The sequence below is a fragment of the Falco punctatus genome (genome assembly GCF_963210335.1).
Source record: "Falco punctatus genome assembly, chromosome: 7".
Lineage (NCBI taxonomy): Eukaryota > Metazoa > Chordata > Aves > Falconiformes > Falconidae > Falco > Falco punctatus.
In genome coordinates this window covers 9,395,057-9,412,323 of record NC_137587.1, presented here as the reverse complement: position 1 = coordinate 9,412,323, position 17,267 = coordinate 9,395,057, and the positions used below count along the sequence as shown (strand labels likewise).

Here is a 17,267-nt window from a genome sequence, read left to right as displayed (position 1 = left end):
TGTAATATGTTCAAGATAAGAAATCTGAATTCTTTTGAGGACAAATCTGTGAATTTATCCTAAAATAATGAAGGTCTGTTTAAATCAGCTCAGCTGGGTATGAACATCTTAATTTTTCTATTTTACTGAACTAAGAAAATTCTTCTGTCCAAACACTGGAATTTGAAGGTGATCGTAGAAATTACCCTGAGGAAAGGATTCCTATTTCTGCTCCTTCAATGCCCCGTCAGCCACCACCTGCTCCACGAGTGGAGAGGAAGCCAGAATCTAAAAATGTAGATGATATTTTGAAGCCACCAGGACGGGATAGCAGGCCAGAGAGGGTGAGTATGCATTCTGAAAGCAGTGATCGGTTTCTGTGAGGTCTTTATTCAGATAAAATGCTCACAAGGGGAATATGTTGGGAACAAGCCTATATGTGAGGAAGCTCTGGAAATTCTCTTGGTTCCTTTGCAAATGCCTACAGTGTTGTAGCACAGCTATTAGGAGTCTACAGGAGATGTAAACTTCCTGGGATTCTTATGATAAAATTCCTGTTAGTGGATAACGTTAATGTATTTTTTACTCTTCTGAGATCTTCATTTGGGTTTCTGATGTAGCGGAGGAAAGACTTGGCTTTACACAGAATCAGAAATTTGGCAACGCACCATATAAAATAAGAAAGAACAAGATTCAGGCTATAAAACATTTAGACAAGTTTCAGTCAGTTAATTTTACCTGAACCAGATCTGTAACGTCTTACACGGTATAAGCTGCTGAGATGATTAGTGTAATTTATTCTGTAGAACTGCTATCACTCCTCACGCCCTGGCTTGTAAAATTGGCAATAAGGTATGCTACTGGCTTTGCTTGGTGATCTGCAAGCCCAGAGCAAATAATTTTCTAGAAGAAATTTTTTGCAAAAGGAGTTCTGTTAAATGTAGTACAGTATCATGTCTTCTTACGTGCTCTTTGTTTCAGATTGTAATCATAATGAGAGGGTTGCCTGGCAGTGGAAAGACACATGTAGCAAAACTCATCAGGGTATGTAAACAACCGCTCAGTCTGTAGTGCTGCTTGTCCTTTACGTGCTTCCTCTGCAAAACAGCAGAGGAAAACAGCTTTCTGTTTGTCTGGAATTTCAGCCTGTTGTTCTTCAGTGTTCTGTGTCTTCATATGGCCTGTGAATCCCTTGCACTATTACCAAACATGAACGATGCTGCTTGCTTCTTGTTTTGAATATAGAGCAGGGGACTGCTGTTTGCCAAAAATGTTTTGAAGATCATCTCTAGCAGGATGGAATTTTTACAGCAAGAGTTCATGTTTTCTTTTTGCTTTCTTTCCAGGATAAGGAAGTAGAGTGTGGAGGACCTGCACCAAGAGTCCTCAGCCTTGACGACTATTTCATCACTGAAGTGGAAAAAGAAGAGAGAGACCCAGATACAGGGAAAAAAGTGAAAAAGAAGGTACTCTTAGTTCAGTTGCTTATCTTGACAAAGAAACATTCTGGAAAAGCACAGTGGCAATCAGGATTTCAGTCTGTGGCTTTGTAAGAGTGCAGGGATCTGTGGGCTGTTTTTCAAAACAAGTCAATGTAACTGAAGGGCAGTATGGGCAATTTCTTAAACGTTGACCTGGAAAATGTGTTTCTTATACCAGTGTACTTTGTGGACATGACATTCAGCAGTGGAACATTAGCAATTTAATAGGTGTCCTCTTTCTTAAATGCTTTTGTCCTTGATAAAGGTGATGGAGTACGAATATGAAGCTGATATGGAAGAGACCTATCGTACCAGCATGTTTAAAACTTTCAAAAAGACCTTGGATGATGGCTTCTTTCCCTTCATTATCCTTGATGCTATCAATGATAGAGTGCGACATTTTGAACAGTTTTGGAGTGCTGCAAAAACCAAGGGGTTTGAGGTAATGGAGCCTAAAAAGCATTTGAACTTCCTAGCACCCATATGCTGGTATTTCTAAACTTTTGAATGCAAAGTCCCTCCCTCATTCAGGAAAAATGCTGTGGTCTACAGTTACAAATTTGCCTTTCTTAGAATGTGCAACTGCAGAGTGTATCGCCAGGTAGAAAAATAGCTCTAAATACTGATTTACAACATTTGTCTTTCTCTTTCTAGGTGTACTTAGCTGAAATGAGTGCAGATAACCAGACGTGTTCCAAGAGGAATATTCATGGACGCAAGCTAAAGGAAATCAGCAGGGTAACTGTATACATCTGGAGTCATAGGATTAATGATAGGTTTCCTTGTATTTTTAGCCCTGCTGTTGTTGGAAAACTGTAGACCTCTTTTAGACTACGTAATGCTCACACTTCTCTAAGAAGAGCTGGTAGTTATTTCATGGGATTTACTGAAATTAATTTTCTTAAATACAGATAAATCTTGTTCATTAATAGAAACTCAGTTTTCCATTGAATCTATTATATTTTTAGAGTTGCTTCATTTTTGTTTTTTTTTTGTTAGATGTCTGATCACTGGGAGGCAGCACCACGTCACATGATGCGCCTGGACATACGTTCTCTATTGCAAGATGCTGCTATTGAAGAGGTGAGAATCTCTGTGCTCATTAAAATTACAAATTACGTACATGTGACTATACTGAAAATACAAAGCAAAGCGTGATCACAACAGGGCAGTTATACTTGGCACTGTAGAAAGCCAGAATCACTGTGTCAGACAAGTGTATTCCATTATTCCTACCAATTACCCAAACATGAAAGTACATGTTACATTTATATTACCTTTCTGGAGACTAGACTTACACATCTTTGAGCAAGAGTTGAAGCCACTTTGCTCTTAGCAACTGTTGAGTACCAGTTAAAGAGGATCTTTGCTCTCTCAGATGAAACTCAGGACTTTTTCAGATTACTGGATTAGTTGGATCATAATTTGAAGAAGTAGTTTGATAAAATAAATAAACAAATTTGAACTACTCTCAATCCCTGCTTTGAGACATACAGACCTGTAGCAGAGAATGAAGAAATAACTTGTAGCAGAAAATTACACTTGCTGTAGACGGTTGCCTCTCTTTTATTCCATCTGCAGTTTGCCATGACATGCATCTTTGGTGTGTTGGCTTTCTCTGTTGTTGCATTTTTCTTTGGCAGGTGTTTCAGGTGCTCTGGGAATAAAGTAGTATGTTAATCGTATGGTCATTGAAAATGTACCATAGTTGTATGTTGCTGTCAGAACAGCTCTTGCCGTGGTCGTAGAAAGCAGTGAACTGCTGAAGTAGGAAGAGAGTTTACTCTTTGCAGTTTGTGGTGAGATCAGCAGGTTATTTTTGAATCTCCAAGTTCCTCGTGTCAGAAAATAGTAATCTTCAAGAGGACAGCAAAAAGCTCAGCTCTCATGTAGACGCGGAGAAGGGCAGATTTGGGATTTACTCTGTTTGTATCGAGGTTTTACTAACGGTATGAAGAACTGTACGTACTTGGAGAGTTTTAGGTATTCTATGGTATACACATGAATCCCTATTAGAGATGTGGACCCCAGAAAGAATTCTGTTAGATGGGTAGGGTTAGATGTATGCCTTAACATAACAAAGAAAATGGATGCTTTAACCTCTGTGGTTGTTATTCTTCACTGTGATATTTAAATATATACAAGATAAGAGCTCGATTAGAGATGTTTTATGCAGAACACGCCATTCCAGTGATATGTAAATGGCAAGTTTAAGATCTTTTTCTGAGATTTCAAGTTTTGAGATGTGATTACATGGGAAGCAAGAGAAGGATCTTACTGTTACAGACACTGATAGCACAAAGAAAGCATGTGAAAAAAGAGATTAAACAATTGCTACTTTCCCACACAGTTTGTCACTAGCTAGAGCAGAGCATGCTTCTGAGGGAAGCTAAAATGGAGCCAGTACTCATATATATTGCATCATCATACTTTCCAAGATGAATCCTTTCTTTCCTCTTTTATTTGAACTTGTAAATATTGGGGGTTTAGCAGAGTAAGTAGAAGATTACAAGTCAAGCAGTGCCTTGTAAGTCTGTGTTTGTGCTTTGGAACAGGTGGAGATGGAGGATTTTGATGCAAATATTGAAGACCAGAAAGAAGAAGTCAAGAAGGATTCAGCAGAGGAGGAAGAAAGTGAACTGGTAGGAGACACATCAACCATCTCTAACAAAATGTTTGTTAATGTGTCTGAGGGAGAATCTCAGTCTTACAAACGCCAACCCACTGCCATTCTTAGCAGTGTGATCTTAATACACACATTTCTAGTTGTTTATTCCTTAAACACTTCTAGGAGAACTTTAATGTTAAATCATACTATTCCTAACTGATTTTTTTAAGAATCTGTGAGTATATGCCACAAACCATTATCAGTGGAGAGTGGCAACATGCCTCTTACAGCCATTTATAAGTTGCACTATACTATAGCACTGTCTTCCAGATTATCTAAGAATTACACTAAGTTGAGGATGGGAAGAATGGGCAAAGATTAATTTAGCTTATTTCCTCTCACGTGTCTAAAGACCTCTTCTTGACTGTCACAGTATATGACAACAGTTTTGAAGAAGAATGCTTTCTCTGCCAAGGCTCGCTGACTTTGTTTGTCAGTAGGTATCTCCAAGATGAGGGATTAGGTCTCTTGGGTAAATGAAGGTTAGAGAATTGCCCTGAGGGCTGGTGGTTTTAGGTATGTATTTAAAAGGCTACGAGAGGCTTCCTAATGTAACTTCTTGGTATGTGTTGGAGCTGCAGCTGCTCAGTGCTTGATGAGTTGAACGTGTCAAACCCTGGTTCCCACAACCAAGCAGTTAAACTCCAATAAACAGGAAGTAACCAAAAATGTCTGAGACGAGCAAGTCCTTTTTCTTGATGGAAATTCAGTATTCCTCAGGAGTGACAGTTTAGAAAGCAGTTGAAGGTACAGAATAAAAAAAATTAAGCTTAGGAAGAGTGGATTTTAATAAACATCTGGGTTTTTGCAACATGACTTATTTATTCTCTTTACTACGTTATTCTTTGGCACAGAGTATGAGACTGCATAAAGTGTGGTTAGAACATTTCAAAGGCGCATCCATGTTTACAAGAATATGGCTGCTAGTCTCGTTTCTTGGAAATGAGCTATACCTGGAAGAGAAGGTTGTCTTTAGTTTTTGAGACATCTGTGCACAAGAGAGTGTGTGTGTATGTGTGTGTTTATGGGCTCTGGGGAGTGTCCTAATGTACAGCCAATAAAACAATAGGCCTTTTCTTTATGAGACAAAGGAGAAATCTTGGTGGTGAAAACTATGCAAATTATTCATAACTAAAAGTAATCTACTTATAAGAACGTTTTCTATTCAGATTCACAAGACATGAAAAATAGCAAAGAAATACCTGCCATATGTAATCTCTGCTGTTCAGTCACATGGCTAATCTCGGAGAGGGTTATGTCAGACAGAAAGGTGGAACAGTACACTGTATTTGGTATATGCCTTCTTGAGAGCAGTTGGTAAGGGTTCTTCAATTCGTTTTGCTGCATTTAATCCTGTGGAAAAAAGAGAGGTCTGCAGTTCCTGCTATCTGGCAGATGTCCTTGAAATATCCAACTGTCTCGTACCAAAGCATGAAGTCTGAATCTTTTCTTATCCTATTTGAGGACCGGGATATTGTACAGATTCAGCACACAATAGGCCATTTCACACCATCAAAGTCACTCTTTTGTTGCTATTATCAACTCCCATAGGGTTGTTTCTAGCATTCAGACAATTCTTGCTTTTCTGTGCTTGATGGTATGAATTATTGATGCTTTTAACTTAGTGTTCTCACCAGTGTATCACATCACTTTGTTCAATACAAGCTTCTAGCTGTGGTGTAAACTTACTGAGCAAACTTTAATGTGCAACTTTTTTAAAAAGTATGAATATGCATATATATATACATGAAGTTTATTTGTTACAAGGAAATACTGCAGCACAAACTGTAGTAGTTTGTATTAATTACAGACTTGATTAAAAACAATAGAATACAGAGATCTGATAAGTCACTGATATATGCTTGATAGAAAAGAGGTCTTTCAGGGATTTTGGAACAGCAGTGCTGAATGTAATCAAAAGCAGTGTAGCTCTCTGGAGTAGTACACTGATTGAGTAACCTTTAGCATGAACAAATACACGTTTTACACACTGAGGCAACCTATAAATAGAGCAGGAAAGAAGTTAGTGTAATAAAACTGGTCTGTGGATTGTTGTTTTCTTGTTGAAATCTTCTAGAGTAGTTCTTTTCCCTCTCTATTAAAAATCATTCTTAAAATAATGATATTCTCACAGGGGTTCCATTTCACTACGTTGAACTTTTTATGTGATTCCAGAGAAACATAAGTAGTTTTACACTGAATCTGAACAGCTGATATGAGTTTTAAGGGGTGCTTAGTAAGGATTCACTTGTCCAAGAGTATAAAATGAAAAGATAACAAGAAGATATCTAAAATAAATAAGTTTTTACTGAATTTAGTATCACTATGCTCGTTTACAAGGAATAAACTGGCTAAAGATCATTACATGTAAAATGCATGATGACATTATTTGTAGGAAAAAAGTGTTTTAAAAAAATCATTGAACTAAGAGGGTTATATTAAAATGAAAAATAGTACTGAAATCTTAGTAATTCACAGATACTCGCATTTAAACTAAGGAAAGAATTTTGTTTAGTTGTGGACTAACCACTCATACATGAATTTAGTATGTCCCTTCGAAAGGATTAAGTAAAGTTTGTATGTGGTAAATCTCGGATGTAATGTTAAAAGTTCATGACTGTGGTAACTTTTTCATTTGTATTTGTAAAGCTTTGAATATTCTTTATGCCTGATAAGTTGCGTTACAATAACTTTGCCACCTGGGAAAATGTAATATAGTAACTGTGCATACAGTGCCATTGCTGTCTTTAGACTCTTTCCGGAGTTCTGTGTTTGCAGAGGGCAGCACTCTTGTAACGATTTGCAAGGGCTGCTAAAATCACTGAATGGGAAATGGATGCAGAAGTTCTGAAATACTGAGTAATTTGTTTCCTTCATCTGATAACAAGAATTGTGACTTACAAAAAGAAATACCTTAAGCTCCCATTATAATGCTGTTTCCAGTTCAAAAGTGATATGCATGTGTGTCTCTCTCTAATCCTCCGAGCTTCTCTCTGTGTATGATTTAGGGTTACATTCCGAAAAGCAAATGGGAGATGGACACTTCTGAGGCAAAGCTAGGTGGGTATTTATTTTTTCCTGTTTCTTATAGTTGGTATCTGATGATGTTTGCAAAACCTGATTTTTTTATTTTTACTGTGCCTCCTTACCAAAACCAAATAAATGTGTTGATTTCACATGTGTCTGAAACTGCAAAAACATTTGTGTGGAAAAGGAATGTGTCTTCTGCCAAAGGCAAGGGAGTTATGACTTTCTAACCATCACTGTTTTTATATATTCATTAATTGTTCTTCCATCTGTTCAAGGAACGTACTTTGTCTTAAAATTTAAAAAAAGCAGTATTTCTGTTCTTTATTCATCTCTTCCGTATTATAAAAAGCAGAGTCAACTTACATTGCACTTGCATTCTTGTTCATACTGCATACCTTTTCTTCAAGCCTTAATGTCATCAGTAACTTACTTTCTTGGAGACATGCCTAGTAGCTAACTGTATTGAAGATGTTTCTCGCTTTCCAAAATAGACACGTGTGAGGACAAAGTAGTGCCGTGTTTTGAAGCTGGTTCTGAACGTTTAGGCCTCCGTGTATCCTATCAACAACTTGGGTATTGAAAAGTTAAAGTGCGTTATGCTTTTCAGTTCCAGAATAGTAGAATAATCCTTCTTAGTAGGATGCAAAATGGACTTTCCAGGAGCACAAGGGCACTATTTTTGCTGCACTCTTTGTTCTGATTAGTGTTGGTGGTCGCGTTAGATGTAAGTGCTAATATTAGGATTCTGTGGAAGTCAAAAGCAACTTTCAGGCTGAAATGCATGCACTATGTCTGTGATGGAAGGTCTACACATGGAAAGGGGGTTTTAGTCATTATGATCAGTTTGGGAGTTTGTTTGGTTTGGGGTTTTTTTTCCCAACTGAATAGTAATGGTTCTAAGCGAAGATTTTATCAGTGCAATCTGCATAAAACTGCTATTTTCTGTCACATCTATGAGAAGTAACAAATATATGAATGGGACACAGCATGTCTTAACATTTTTTGAGGTTTGCTTCCGCATGTGTGGTACAGCCCTGTGTATCATTACTTTCCAATAACCAAAACCACAATTGCACCATAGAAACAGTATTAGAAGTTCTGCCTTACGTAAAGCAGCCTTTCGTCCTTTGCTGTTAACTGCTTAGTTGCACCATCTCTTCTGCTGCTGTGCTCTCTTTTAAGTCATTTAAATATTAGTGGAATATATTGACACTGTGGCACCTGCAGTACCACTGGAGGAGCCTTGTACTCAATGATTCTGGCATATCAAACAGCTAGGCAGTTAGAATTAATTCAGGATTGCTCTGCATTTTTGTTAAGAGTTGATTGTTTTAATATCTTAAGATTATTTCTCAAGTTTGTAATGATTTTTATCCCAATTATGTATGAAATCATGGTACTGGAAAACTGTATTGTTGAAGAATGCTCTGATACATTGTGTTGTATTCCAAGTAACATAGACTACTTTAAATACTGAGTAGTAGGAACAGATGCATTGCACTGGATGCAGTGAACTTTAAGTCATCCCGTGTGTTTTACAGATATCACAGGAGTCCAAAGTGTGTTCTAAAAATACTGAAGTTTTGTGTGTAGTTTCTGGCAGTGTGGAGACTGTGACTGCAGTAGAAATTTACAGTAGATAGCTTTCAAAATTGACCTCTCGCATGATCAAATACTGCTAAAAAATAGAAATGAAGAACTGTGTTGTGTTTCTTTGCATATGAAAACCCTGTAATATAAAACGCAGGATTTTTATATGGTCTCCACTTAAGTGTAAAAAGGAGGAGCAGGTAGCAGGGTCAGTTTTATGTTAATGTAAGTTACTTGCAAGGCTGTCGCAATAATCCTTTAACAATCAAAAACTCCATTAACAAACTGGATGTTAGCATGCTGCAAGACACAGATACAGGTGCCAAGAAGGTCTTTCTATTAAATCTATATTCACTGTTTTGCTTTCATAACTACCTTCTAGATTAATTTTTATAAATATATAGAACCATAGATTAAAAGTAAATTCTGAAAGAACATACATTTTTTTAAAAGCCAGGCATTCATATAGAAAGAATGATGTTTCTTTGAGAAATTGCTCTGCAAAGGCAGGCAACTTTTAGCTCAAGGTACGCATTATAAGCGCTTGCAGTCTGTGAGTAAGAATTATTATATTTATTTCACAATAAGACTTTGTTGTAGATTACCAATTAAAATTACCTCCTGAAAGGCATGTAAACTGTGGTATGCATTTGTTATTTCCTGGGAGCTGGCCTTCCCGTTAGGTTTTTTGCCTTGGTCCCAGAAGGCACACATTTGCAGAAGTGATTTAAGTGCAGAATCCAAAAACAACACTAAGTCTTGTTCTGCTTTTATTTTCTTTCTGAGTAAGCGTTGTTACAGGAAATCACAATAAGATCTTACTGATTGTAATAAGCCTCTGAAAAGTTGTAGTTCTTTAGCTGTGACACTGACTTGTGACAATCGCCATACTGTATGCCCCAGAGCTCTTGTTTTAGTTCAGATTTACTTTGGCAGAGGTGATGCATTCCTCACCCTGAGTATGTGTGTGGTATATCATTTCCTTAAGTGCTGTGAGTGCACGGCCACATTTTTATTCTAAAGTCTAATTACTGGTCTGTCTCAGTGCATAATGCACACTGGTTCTTGCATTTACAGAAGTGGATTCGCACTTTAAAAATTTGACTGTATTCAAAGTGTTTAGCACAATACTCTGTTTCCAATTGTGGCTTAGTGGTGAGTTCTCCGAAATTTCAGGAAAGGAGAAATGAGCTCTGGCATAGCTGAAGTTTTGATACCGTTGTAAAATTTACTCTAGAACACAAATAACTTTTTACATAAAATGTTGTGGCTTTTGTATAAGAAGGGCAAAAGATTCATTTAGTTTTTGAAGGAGCTAATTAAGTCAGTTACTTTCTGATGCTTTATTATTAAAATTCTAAAGGTGAGTTTTTAACTTCTGCGGGTTTCTAGAAATGCTGCTGCTTCGTTGTTTTTAAAATTGAAATGGTAAAATGATGTTTGATAGTTTAACAACAATCATCCTCCATATATATTCACAAGTACCATTGTTACAAAATGACACCTTGTCTTATTTTCAGAAAAGAATGTTCTGAAATGATGCTTTGTGGTAGGCTTTTGACACTTCTGTAGTGTGTCTGCTGCATGGCACCTGTGCTTTGAACCACGATAGTATGGATGGAAGCAGATCCCTCTGGAAAGGCAATCCAACTTCATACATGGAAGGAGATCACATTTTAAAATAAATTCTGTGTAGCAGTAACAAAAAGGAACAGAGGGGAACTTCACACCCTGAATGCCTCCTGAACTCCTCTGTTGATGTGTGAGAACTACACATTTCTTGGCGATATTTTCAGTTGGCCTGTGTGCAGCAGGGAGGGGGGAGACCGAACTCTTTTCTTCCACACTGGTGACGAGATGAGCTTGCATCATAGCACATTGCCTTCCAACAGGAATATGTCTCTGTACAGATACTTGCCAAGAGAGAGCTCCTGAATTTTCAGTTCTTCATGTTCCTAAATGCTCCCCAATGCGTTTGTTGCTCTCCTTTTCAATGTTTTGGGTTGGGTTGTTGTTTGGTTTTTTTTCTGGAAACCCTTATGCTACGAATGGTCTGTGCTGATTGTTCTGAGAGTAATACTGAGGAGCAGTGCAAGTATGTTACATGCTGGAGTAATAGGGGAATATTGTATAAATTAATTTTGTCTTCTAGAGCGAGTGCCGTCTTTCTGTGGAGATTGAGCTTCGAATTTGGCAGATATAACTTAGAGCAAAAGAAGAACCTTAACTGAGTTGTGTCACAAGATACCACGTAACAGATACAAATATCCTGCACTGTTATGTTGACTTTTATAAAAGGCAGAGGGGGATTAAAACGTTTTCTTAGCAGAAATTCTTTATCTGTTCCAGGGAAATGGGGCAAAGGTGGAGTCTTTAAAAACTCTAGAGTTGTATGAGGGAGAAATTACTTCATTAGTTTATGGCATTTAAATTATACTGGCATGTCTGCATCACCATTGCCTCACATTATCTCCGTTGTTGCTCTTTTCTCTCTCATATTAAGAAAAAAAAAAAAAAAACCTCATCTCTGAACTGAGCTTCTTTAAATACATACCTTTGAACATCCTCTTCTGCTGTCCAGAAAATATGCTGCCTTCTATTTGGTTGAATTCTGAGGCCTTTTGTGGGTGAATTTAATTACATCAGTGACTTCTGAAACAATGTTACTGACATCACTGGAAATGGTTTACAGAATATAACTGCCAAGCTTAGTGTTCCTTCTGCATATACTTGAATTGTTGTCTTATAAAATGGTAGCATACATCGACAGAAGTACTAGGATTTCCTCTGACTTGTAAAGCTGATTTTCGTTTTCAGGCTTTATTGTTCGTAATATTACAATGAATACTTCATCTTTCTAAAAGCAGTTTGCCACATTATTTCAAGAATGTGTTGTTTTTTCACTGAAAATAAGTGTCCAAAGAGGAACAAAATTTTAGAACCTAGGAATGGAATTGTTTCTTCTCATGCCTTATCGATTCAATAAGAAAAAGAAGAAAATTATGACTGTGGGACAAACATACTGCTCAAATATTCATGACTGACCTCTTACACCATGAAACAAAAGATTCTGAGAGGGGTTTTTTCCGATCCTGGAGGATTTTTTTGAGTGTGTTTTCCTTGTGGGGAGAGAAAAAGTAGGGGGGGGGGCGGGGATCAGGGTTTCCAAGGAGCTTTTTGTTTAGCAGAAACAGTATCTCAAAAAACTTGTCTTTGATGCATTAATTTCTATGATCGTCACTTGTTCCCTGATACTGCATGTATGCCGTGTTTGACACAGTATTAAACCCCAAATTTGGGAAAAATGCTGCAGCTTTAGTATTGTGTTCAAATACAGAAAGGTGGATATGTGGTTCCTAGCTATTTGTGGCTACTTTGTACCTGTAAGGACAGACTCCATATAGTGTGAATATCCAGAAGAACAAGCTTTTTTCCCTCGTACAAATAACAAGACTGAGTGTTATTGCCACACAGTTAATGTGAAAGATCAATAAAACTTGAAAATGCTGTTGAGTCTTCTCTAGTTTATTTCAACTGTCATCATTCTACCTGTCAAGACAAGCTGGATGTACAAGTTCTGCTGCTCATTCTTTTGAAAATTTTTCCACTCTCGTCTTGTTTGTGTGAATAATGGAAAAAAAAATTCTCCTTTAACTCTGAGGCTCTGTGTTTGTTCTCAGACAAGCTGGATGGTTTGCGGACTGGCACTAAAAGGAAACGTGACTGGGAAGCAATTGCCAGCAGAATGGAAGATTATCTACAGCTTCCGGATGACTATGATACACGTGCTTCTGAACCTGGAAAGAAAAGGGTAATAAATTTTCAAATGACTTACCGTCTGTATATGACCATTTAACGGTCTCTGTGAAAAAGAGTTTGTGTCAAGTCGTTCAGTGTCTATGAATATGGCAATTTCACTGACTCACTTTTCATTTTGCTATTCCATTAGATTCTGTAAGAGAATATTCTTGAGGGTAGGGTCTTCCAGAGGTAAACAGATTCATTATAACGAAGTGAGGAATTGTAAATAGTAAAGATTAACTATGCATGATATGGCTTTTGAGATTGAGAATGGAATCATGTCCCATTTCTTGCCAGGGGAGATGATGCGCTTTGTTTCAGAGCAACCCACAGAGTCCTGTTCTTATGCTGTATGTTTTGTCATGAGATAGTGTGATATACAGTGCAGATTCCAAGATAAGGTGATGAATTTATTAAGCTGATTTTTTGTCAGGTTTTGTAATAAGTAGGCAGAGAAATGGTAGGCTGTTCTTATGTTCAAAAAGGTTCAGCTGAGGAAAGTATCAGCTATGTAGGTTTTATATCAGTTAAGTCTTGTAGATGTTACCTCCTGCATATACCTTACATATAGCTTGGGGGATGGTGTATAAGAAGTTGGCTTCAACCACTTTATATGTATTTCTGTTCTGAACACAAAATGCTACCTCTTCAAATACCATTGTGAAAAAACGGGCAAAAAATCAGAAGATGATGAGAGAGGTAATAGGAAGAGGTAATGCCTTTTTTTTTTTTTTCTCCTCCAAAACAGAAAGACCAGCTTTTGCTACTAAAAGTAATTTGAGTTAACTGTTGGTGTTGAGACTTTGTTTTGTTCTGTAATGTCAAACACAAAACAGCATGCGTGAGGGAAATGGAAATACTAAGGCACTGGCAGAGAAAGTGCTGGTGGAAGAACGCAGACATTAGTTATCAGCAGGAATGCCTGGGGAGATCCAAGTAGACTGTGAAATAGGGAGGTGCTGACAGAAAGGTGACAAGCCTATGTCCCCAAATAAGAAGTCAGCCCAAGTGAGACTAACCAGTTAGGATGTCAAGGAAGAGTTCCTTCACTTACTGTTTTTTCTCGTCCTGCAACTGTGTGTTCCAGCTGAGTTTCTGGACTGTTTTCCTTCATCATCACCTCCCTCACTCCCTCCTCCCTCTTGCACTCCCTCCCATTGCTGGCTGGGTTTGTGGGTTGAGGGAGTGTATGTCTGAGGGGGAGGAATGCAAGTCATCTGTGTGACCGTGAAGAGCCACAGAGGAGATGGCTGCACCTGTAAAGATGGGAGATAAAAAACACATGAAGTTTTTTAGTGTAAAGAAATAGCAGGAAGATGTAAATAGACACGTATCACAGAAGATAGAGAAGAAAATTGTCCCTCAATCACTCATTCAGTGCTGAGTTGCTCTTTAACACTGTCTGTCTGTAGTTTCATTAGTCATCTTCTAGATGTTTCCATTGTGCAACTGAAAGATAAGTTGTACAAAAAATGAGGACATTAAATGAATCTTTGATCGTTCTTCCTGCAGAAAGCGTTGCTTTGAACGGAGAAATAATTGTAGTAATTACGCTTCAGCTCTCAGAATTATAGCATTGAAATGGAAAAGGCTCATCATCTGTACCTTTCTTCTACCCCATGAAACACCTGAGATACTAAATTAGAAATAATATAACTCCTGTAGTCTGCATCCTTACCGATTGGAAAACAAATCAATATTTACATGTTCAAAGGAAAATGAGTACAAATTAGAGAATTCTTGTATTATCTGCAGTGGAAAGCCTAGACTTGTCTCAGGATTTTTTAAGAGGTTGTCTTACTGATAGTGTGTTCTCCATAGGTGCGGTGGGCAGATCTAGAAGAAAAAAAAGATGCAGACAGGAAAAGGGCCATTGGTTTTGTTGTTGGACAAACAGACTGGGAGAAGATAACAGATGAAAGTGGTCATCTTGCTGAGAGAGCCCTCAACCGCACCAAGTATATATGAAAAAGTGGTTAAATGGAATTTTGTGCCTTTAAGGTAAGTATTCACTCTTCCTGCGTGTTTATAGCCTTCATGGGGTTTAGATTTTTTAAGAGTTAAGGTTGCAGTTCCTGTCATTGTTAGAGTTCTCCCAGACAAGAGTATTTGATTTGGTACCTTGTGTAATAGGCATCAGCTGTGCCCATTCAATGTGCACCCTCCTGTACAGCATCTAAAAATAAAAGGTGAAGGATTGTCAGCTCTCTCCAACCCTTATTATCAGGAAAATAATGTTTTCATTAAAAGAGTAGTTTAACTGCGTGCCTAGTCCTACCTAGTTCAGATTTGGCTTACTGTATCTTAACTCTGACCACATTAATTGCTGTTTTACTTGGTGTAACAAACTTTTCCTTTCTTTACAGGCCATTTGCTCTGAGGAGAAGTCAACCAAGGTGTCATGAGCATCTTGCATGGGTCATGTCACTCCCACCTTCACAGTTTTTCTTTGTTACTTTAGTTTCAGCAATTTTCTTGAGATATTGGCAGATAACCAGTGCTCTCAAAAAAAAAAAAAAAAAAAAAGAAACCCCACACCGAATCCCACTGCTCCTAAGTGAGAGAGACAGTTTACTTTTTAATATTTTTGGAGGGGAGGGAGGGGGAGGGCCATTAGTTTTAGCTGCTGTTTGTGGGATAAAATGGAAGGACTAGACAGATGTTACCTCCACTGTACCATCACAGAATGTTTATCACCTTTGCTTCGTGGCCGTTCTCGTTTTATACTGTATGTACCTTGTAGCTTATTGTATTAGGAAGCAGAACAATAAATTTCACTATAAACTCGGTGTTCTTGGTGGACCATATAGCATGATTTTTGTTTTGACATTTTAAATGTGGTCTGTGTTCACATGTTGGCAGTACTCAGAACCGTCCTTACCTGGAAGAGGCTGTGCTTCATATTCTGGAATGTGTCCTGTCTTCTAGGTTTATCACCTCTGCTCTTCTCAGAGAGAGCTCCATTAAGGCCCCAGGTTTTGCTGGCTCTTAGGAGTCATACCGTTCTCATTCCTCCTGGAGAGCAGGAATGATTGTTATTTTTTTGGATCCTAGTTTCTCAGTTATGTCAAATTTCCATTACTACGTGAGTATAAATTCTGTTGGATGGCTCTGAAATACTCAAGGTAGTAATGTGTGAAAAACATTTATTTAATGCTCAACTTGAAAACGGGTATTGCACAGTTTTCTGGAGAGTAGCCTAGAAAATTCATTTTGGTCTTACTCTGTCTTTTAGTCAACACTGATCCCTATCAGGGTATTTCATTCCATTCCTAAGTCTACTGTCTCTTAGAGAAACATCATGAAAAGAAGCAGCAAAGACCAGAAGTTATACCCTTCTATTCCTTTAATAAATGTGTTTAAGCTTGCTAAAAAATATAAATGAATAGCAGTCCATACTATTAAAAGTGGTACAAATTCTTCATAGGTGCTGGTATATGGCTTCTGCACAGCATCAGGTTTGCTGGTGAGAACGTTCTTTTGTCCTCTCGAGTTTTGAAGCAAATGCCTTGTGTTAAAAATGTTGTGACCAGGCAAGGTGTTTAAATCCGAAAATGGCTGCCGTTTTACTGGTGAACTAAATTTTTTCTCCTGATCTTTCTGAGGGAAGAAAATGAGGTCCTGAATTTCCTTCTCTGCTATTCTTTGTTGCTCTGCTGAGTGATTGCAGTACGGTTTGCATTTAGGTTGGCAAATCAACTAGTTCTGGTCTGGTGGTACTTCATGCTGCTAAAGGAGAGCCGTGGTGCTAATGGATGGTTTGGTTTGTCACTCTTCGTATTTTGATTTACTGGATGTTTCTCAGCCTCGTCTGTGATGCATGATTGAAAGCCCACTGGTGAACGAGGGGAATAGCTGAACTTGTGTTGTGCTCTGAATGTGTTTAATACAAGAAAGTCAAGCTCCCCAAATGCAGTGGTTTTAAAATGGAAGGTAATAAATGTGCATTTTCTGTGCATACATACTACTATGTAGCATATATACTTTTTTTAATGTTGCGAAGTACTCTCTGAATTCTGACTGAAAATTGTTCACAAAGGGAAACGAATTAACGCGAAATCAGTATGTGTATTGCTGTGGAAATCAGGCAAGCTTTGGTTTGGAGAAATTACTCTCTCAGGTATGTGCAAAATGGGTTTCAGCCTATCCTCGGTGGTCCATAACAAAACGGGAGTCCTTGTGGCACACCATTGTTACGAGTTGATGCTGTTTCTTGACTTCTAAGAACTGATAATGATTTTGTCTGTATTTTTGGTAATGCACCTGAACCAGATGCTTTTCTAACGTTTTCCTTTCCAGGCTAAGTAATATTTCTGCAGCATGCAAATGGAGAGTGTGTTGCAGAACTGATTATACTGTTTATTGGTTTTAACGATTTTGAAAGTTACGTTAGTAGATAACACCCGGAGGGGTCACACTGTTCATTCCATGGTGCATGTAGAATTAGAGATAAGCAGAGAATACATGTAAAGTTATACTTTGGTGAGAACAGAGAGAAGATGTATGAATCTTCAAGTTTTAAGGAGAATTTTCAGTTACAAAAATATAGTGTTTCAGACTGTCAGACTGATCAGAACAGGCTGAAGGCCTTGGGGTTTTTTGTTGTTGTTTTTGTTTTCCTGGTTCCCTGAAGGTTCAGAACTTACCCATTTCTGTAATGCAAAAATATCGTTCCATAATCTTTGCCTTTTGTTGCAGTTGCTTTGAATGTTTAGCAG

The 17,267-nt window shown here is 37.9% G+C and overlaps 1 protein-coding gene across 6 annotated transcripts in view; it reads left to right on the top strand.

Annotated features, from left to right (window-relative positions):
* The window catches only part of YLPM1 (YLP motif containing 1), a 38,816-nt gene extending 23,478 nt beyond the window's left edge, over window positions 1-15,338 (top strand). For 2 of the 6 annotated variants that reach the window (XM_080396320.1, XM_080396317.1), the window contains exons 11-21: window positions 136-323; window positions 961-1,023; window positions 1,326-1,445; window positions 1,726-1,902; window positions 2,115-2,198; window positions 2,460-2,543; window positions 4,016-4,102; window positions 7,137-7,188; window positions 12,429-12,559; window positions 14,371-14,550; window positions 14,916-15,338. In XM_080396320.1, the coding sequence (XP_080252446.1) occupies window positions 136-323; window positions 961-1,023; window positions 1,326-1,445; window positions 1,726-1,902; window positions 2,115-2,198; window positions 2,460-2,543; window positions 4,016-4,102; window positions 7,137-7,188; window positions 12,429-12,559; window positions 14,371-14,517 (1,133 nt within the window). In that variant the 3' untranslated portion in view covers window positions 14,518-14,550; window positions 14,916-15,338. Of the gene's footprint in view, window positions 1-135; window positions 324-960; window positions 1,024-1,325; window positions 1,446-1,725; window positions 1,903-2,114; window positions 2,199-2,459; window positions 2,544-4,015; window positions 4,103-7,136; window positions 7,189-10,268; window positions 12,256-12,428; window positions 12,560-14,370; window positions 14,551-14,915 lie in introns of those variants that run through there. The other 4 variants (XM_080396318.1, XM_080396319.1, XM_080396321.1 and 1 more) reach the window with 4 other exon arrangements.
* Window positions 15,339-17,267: the final 1,929 nt, after the last annotated feature.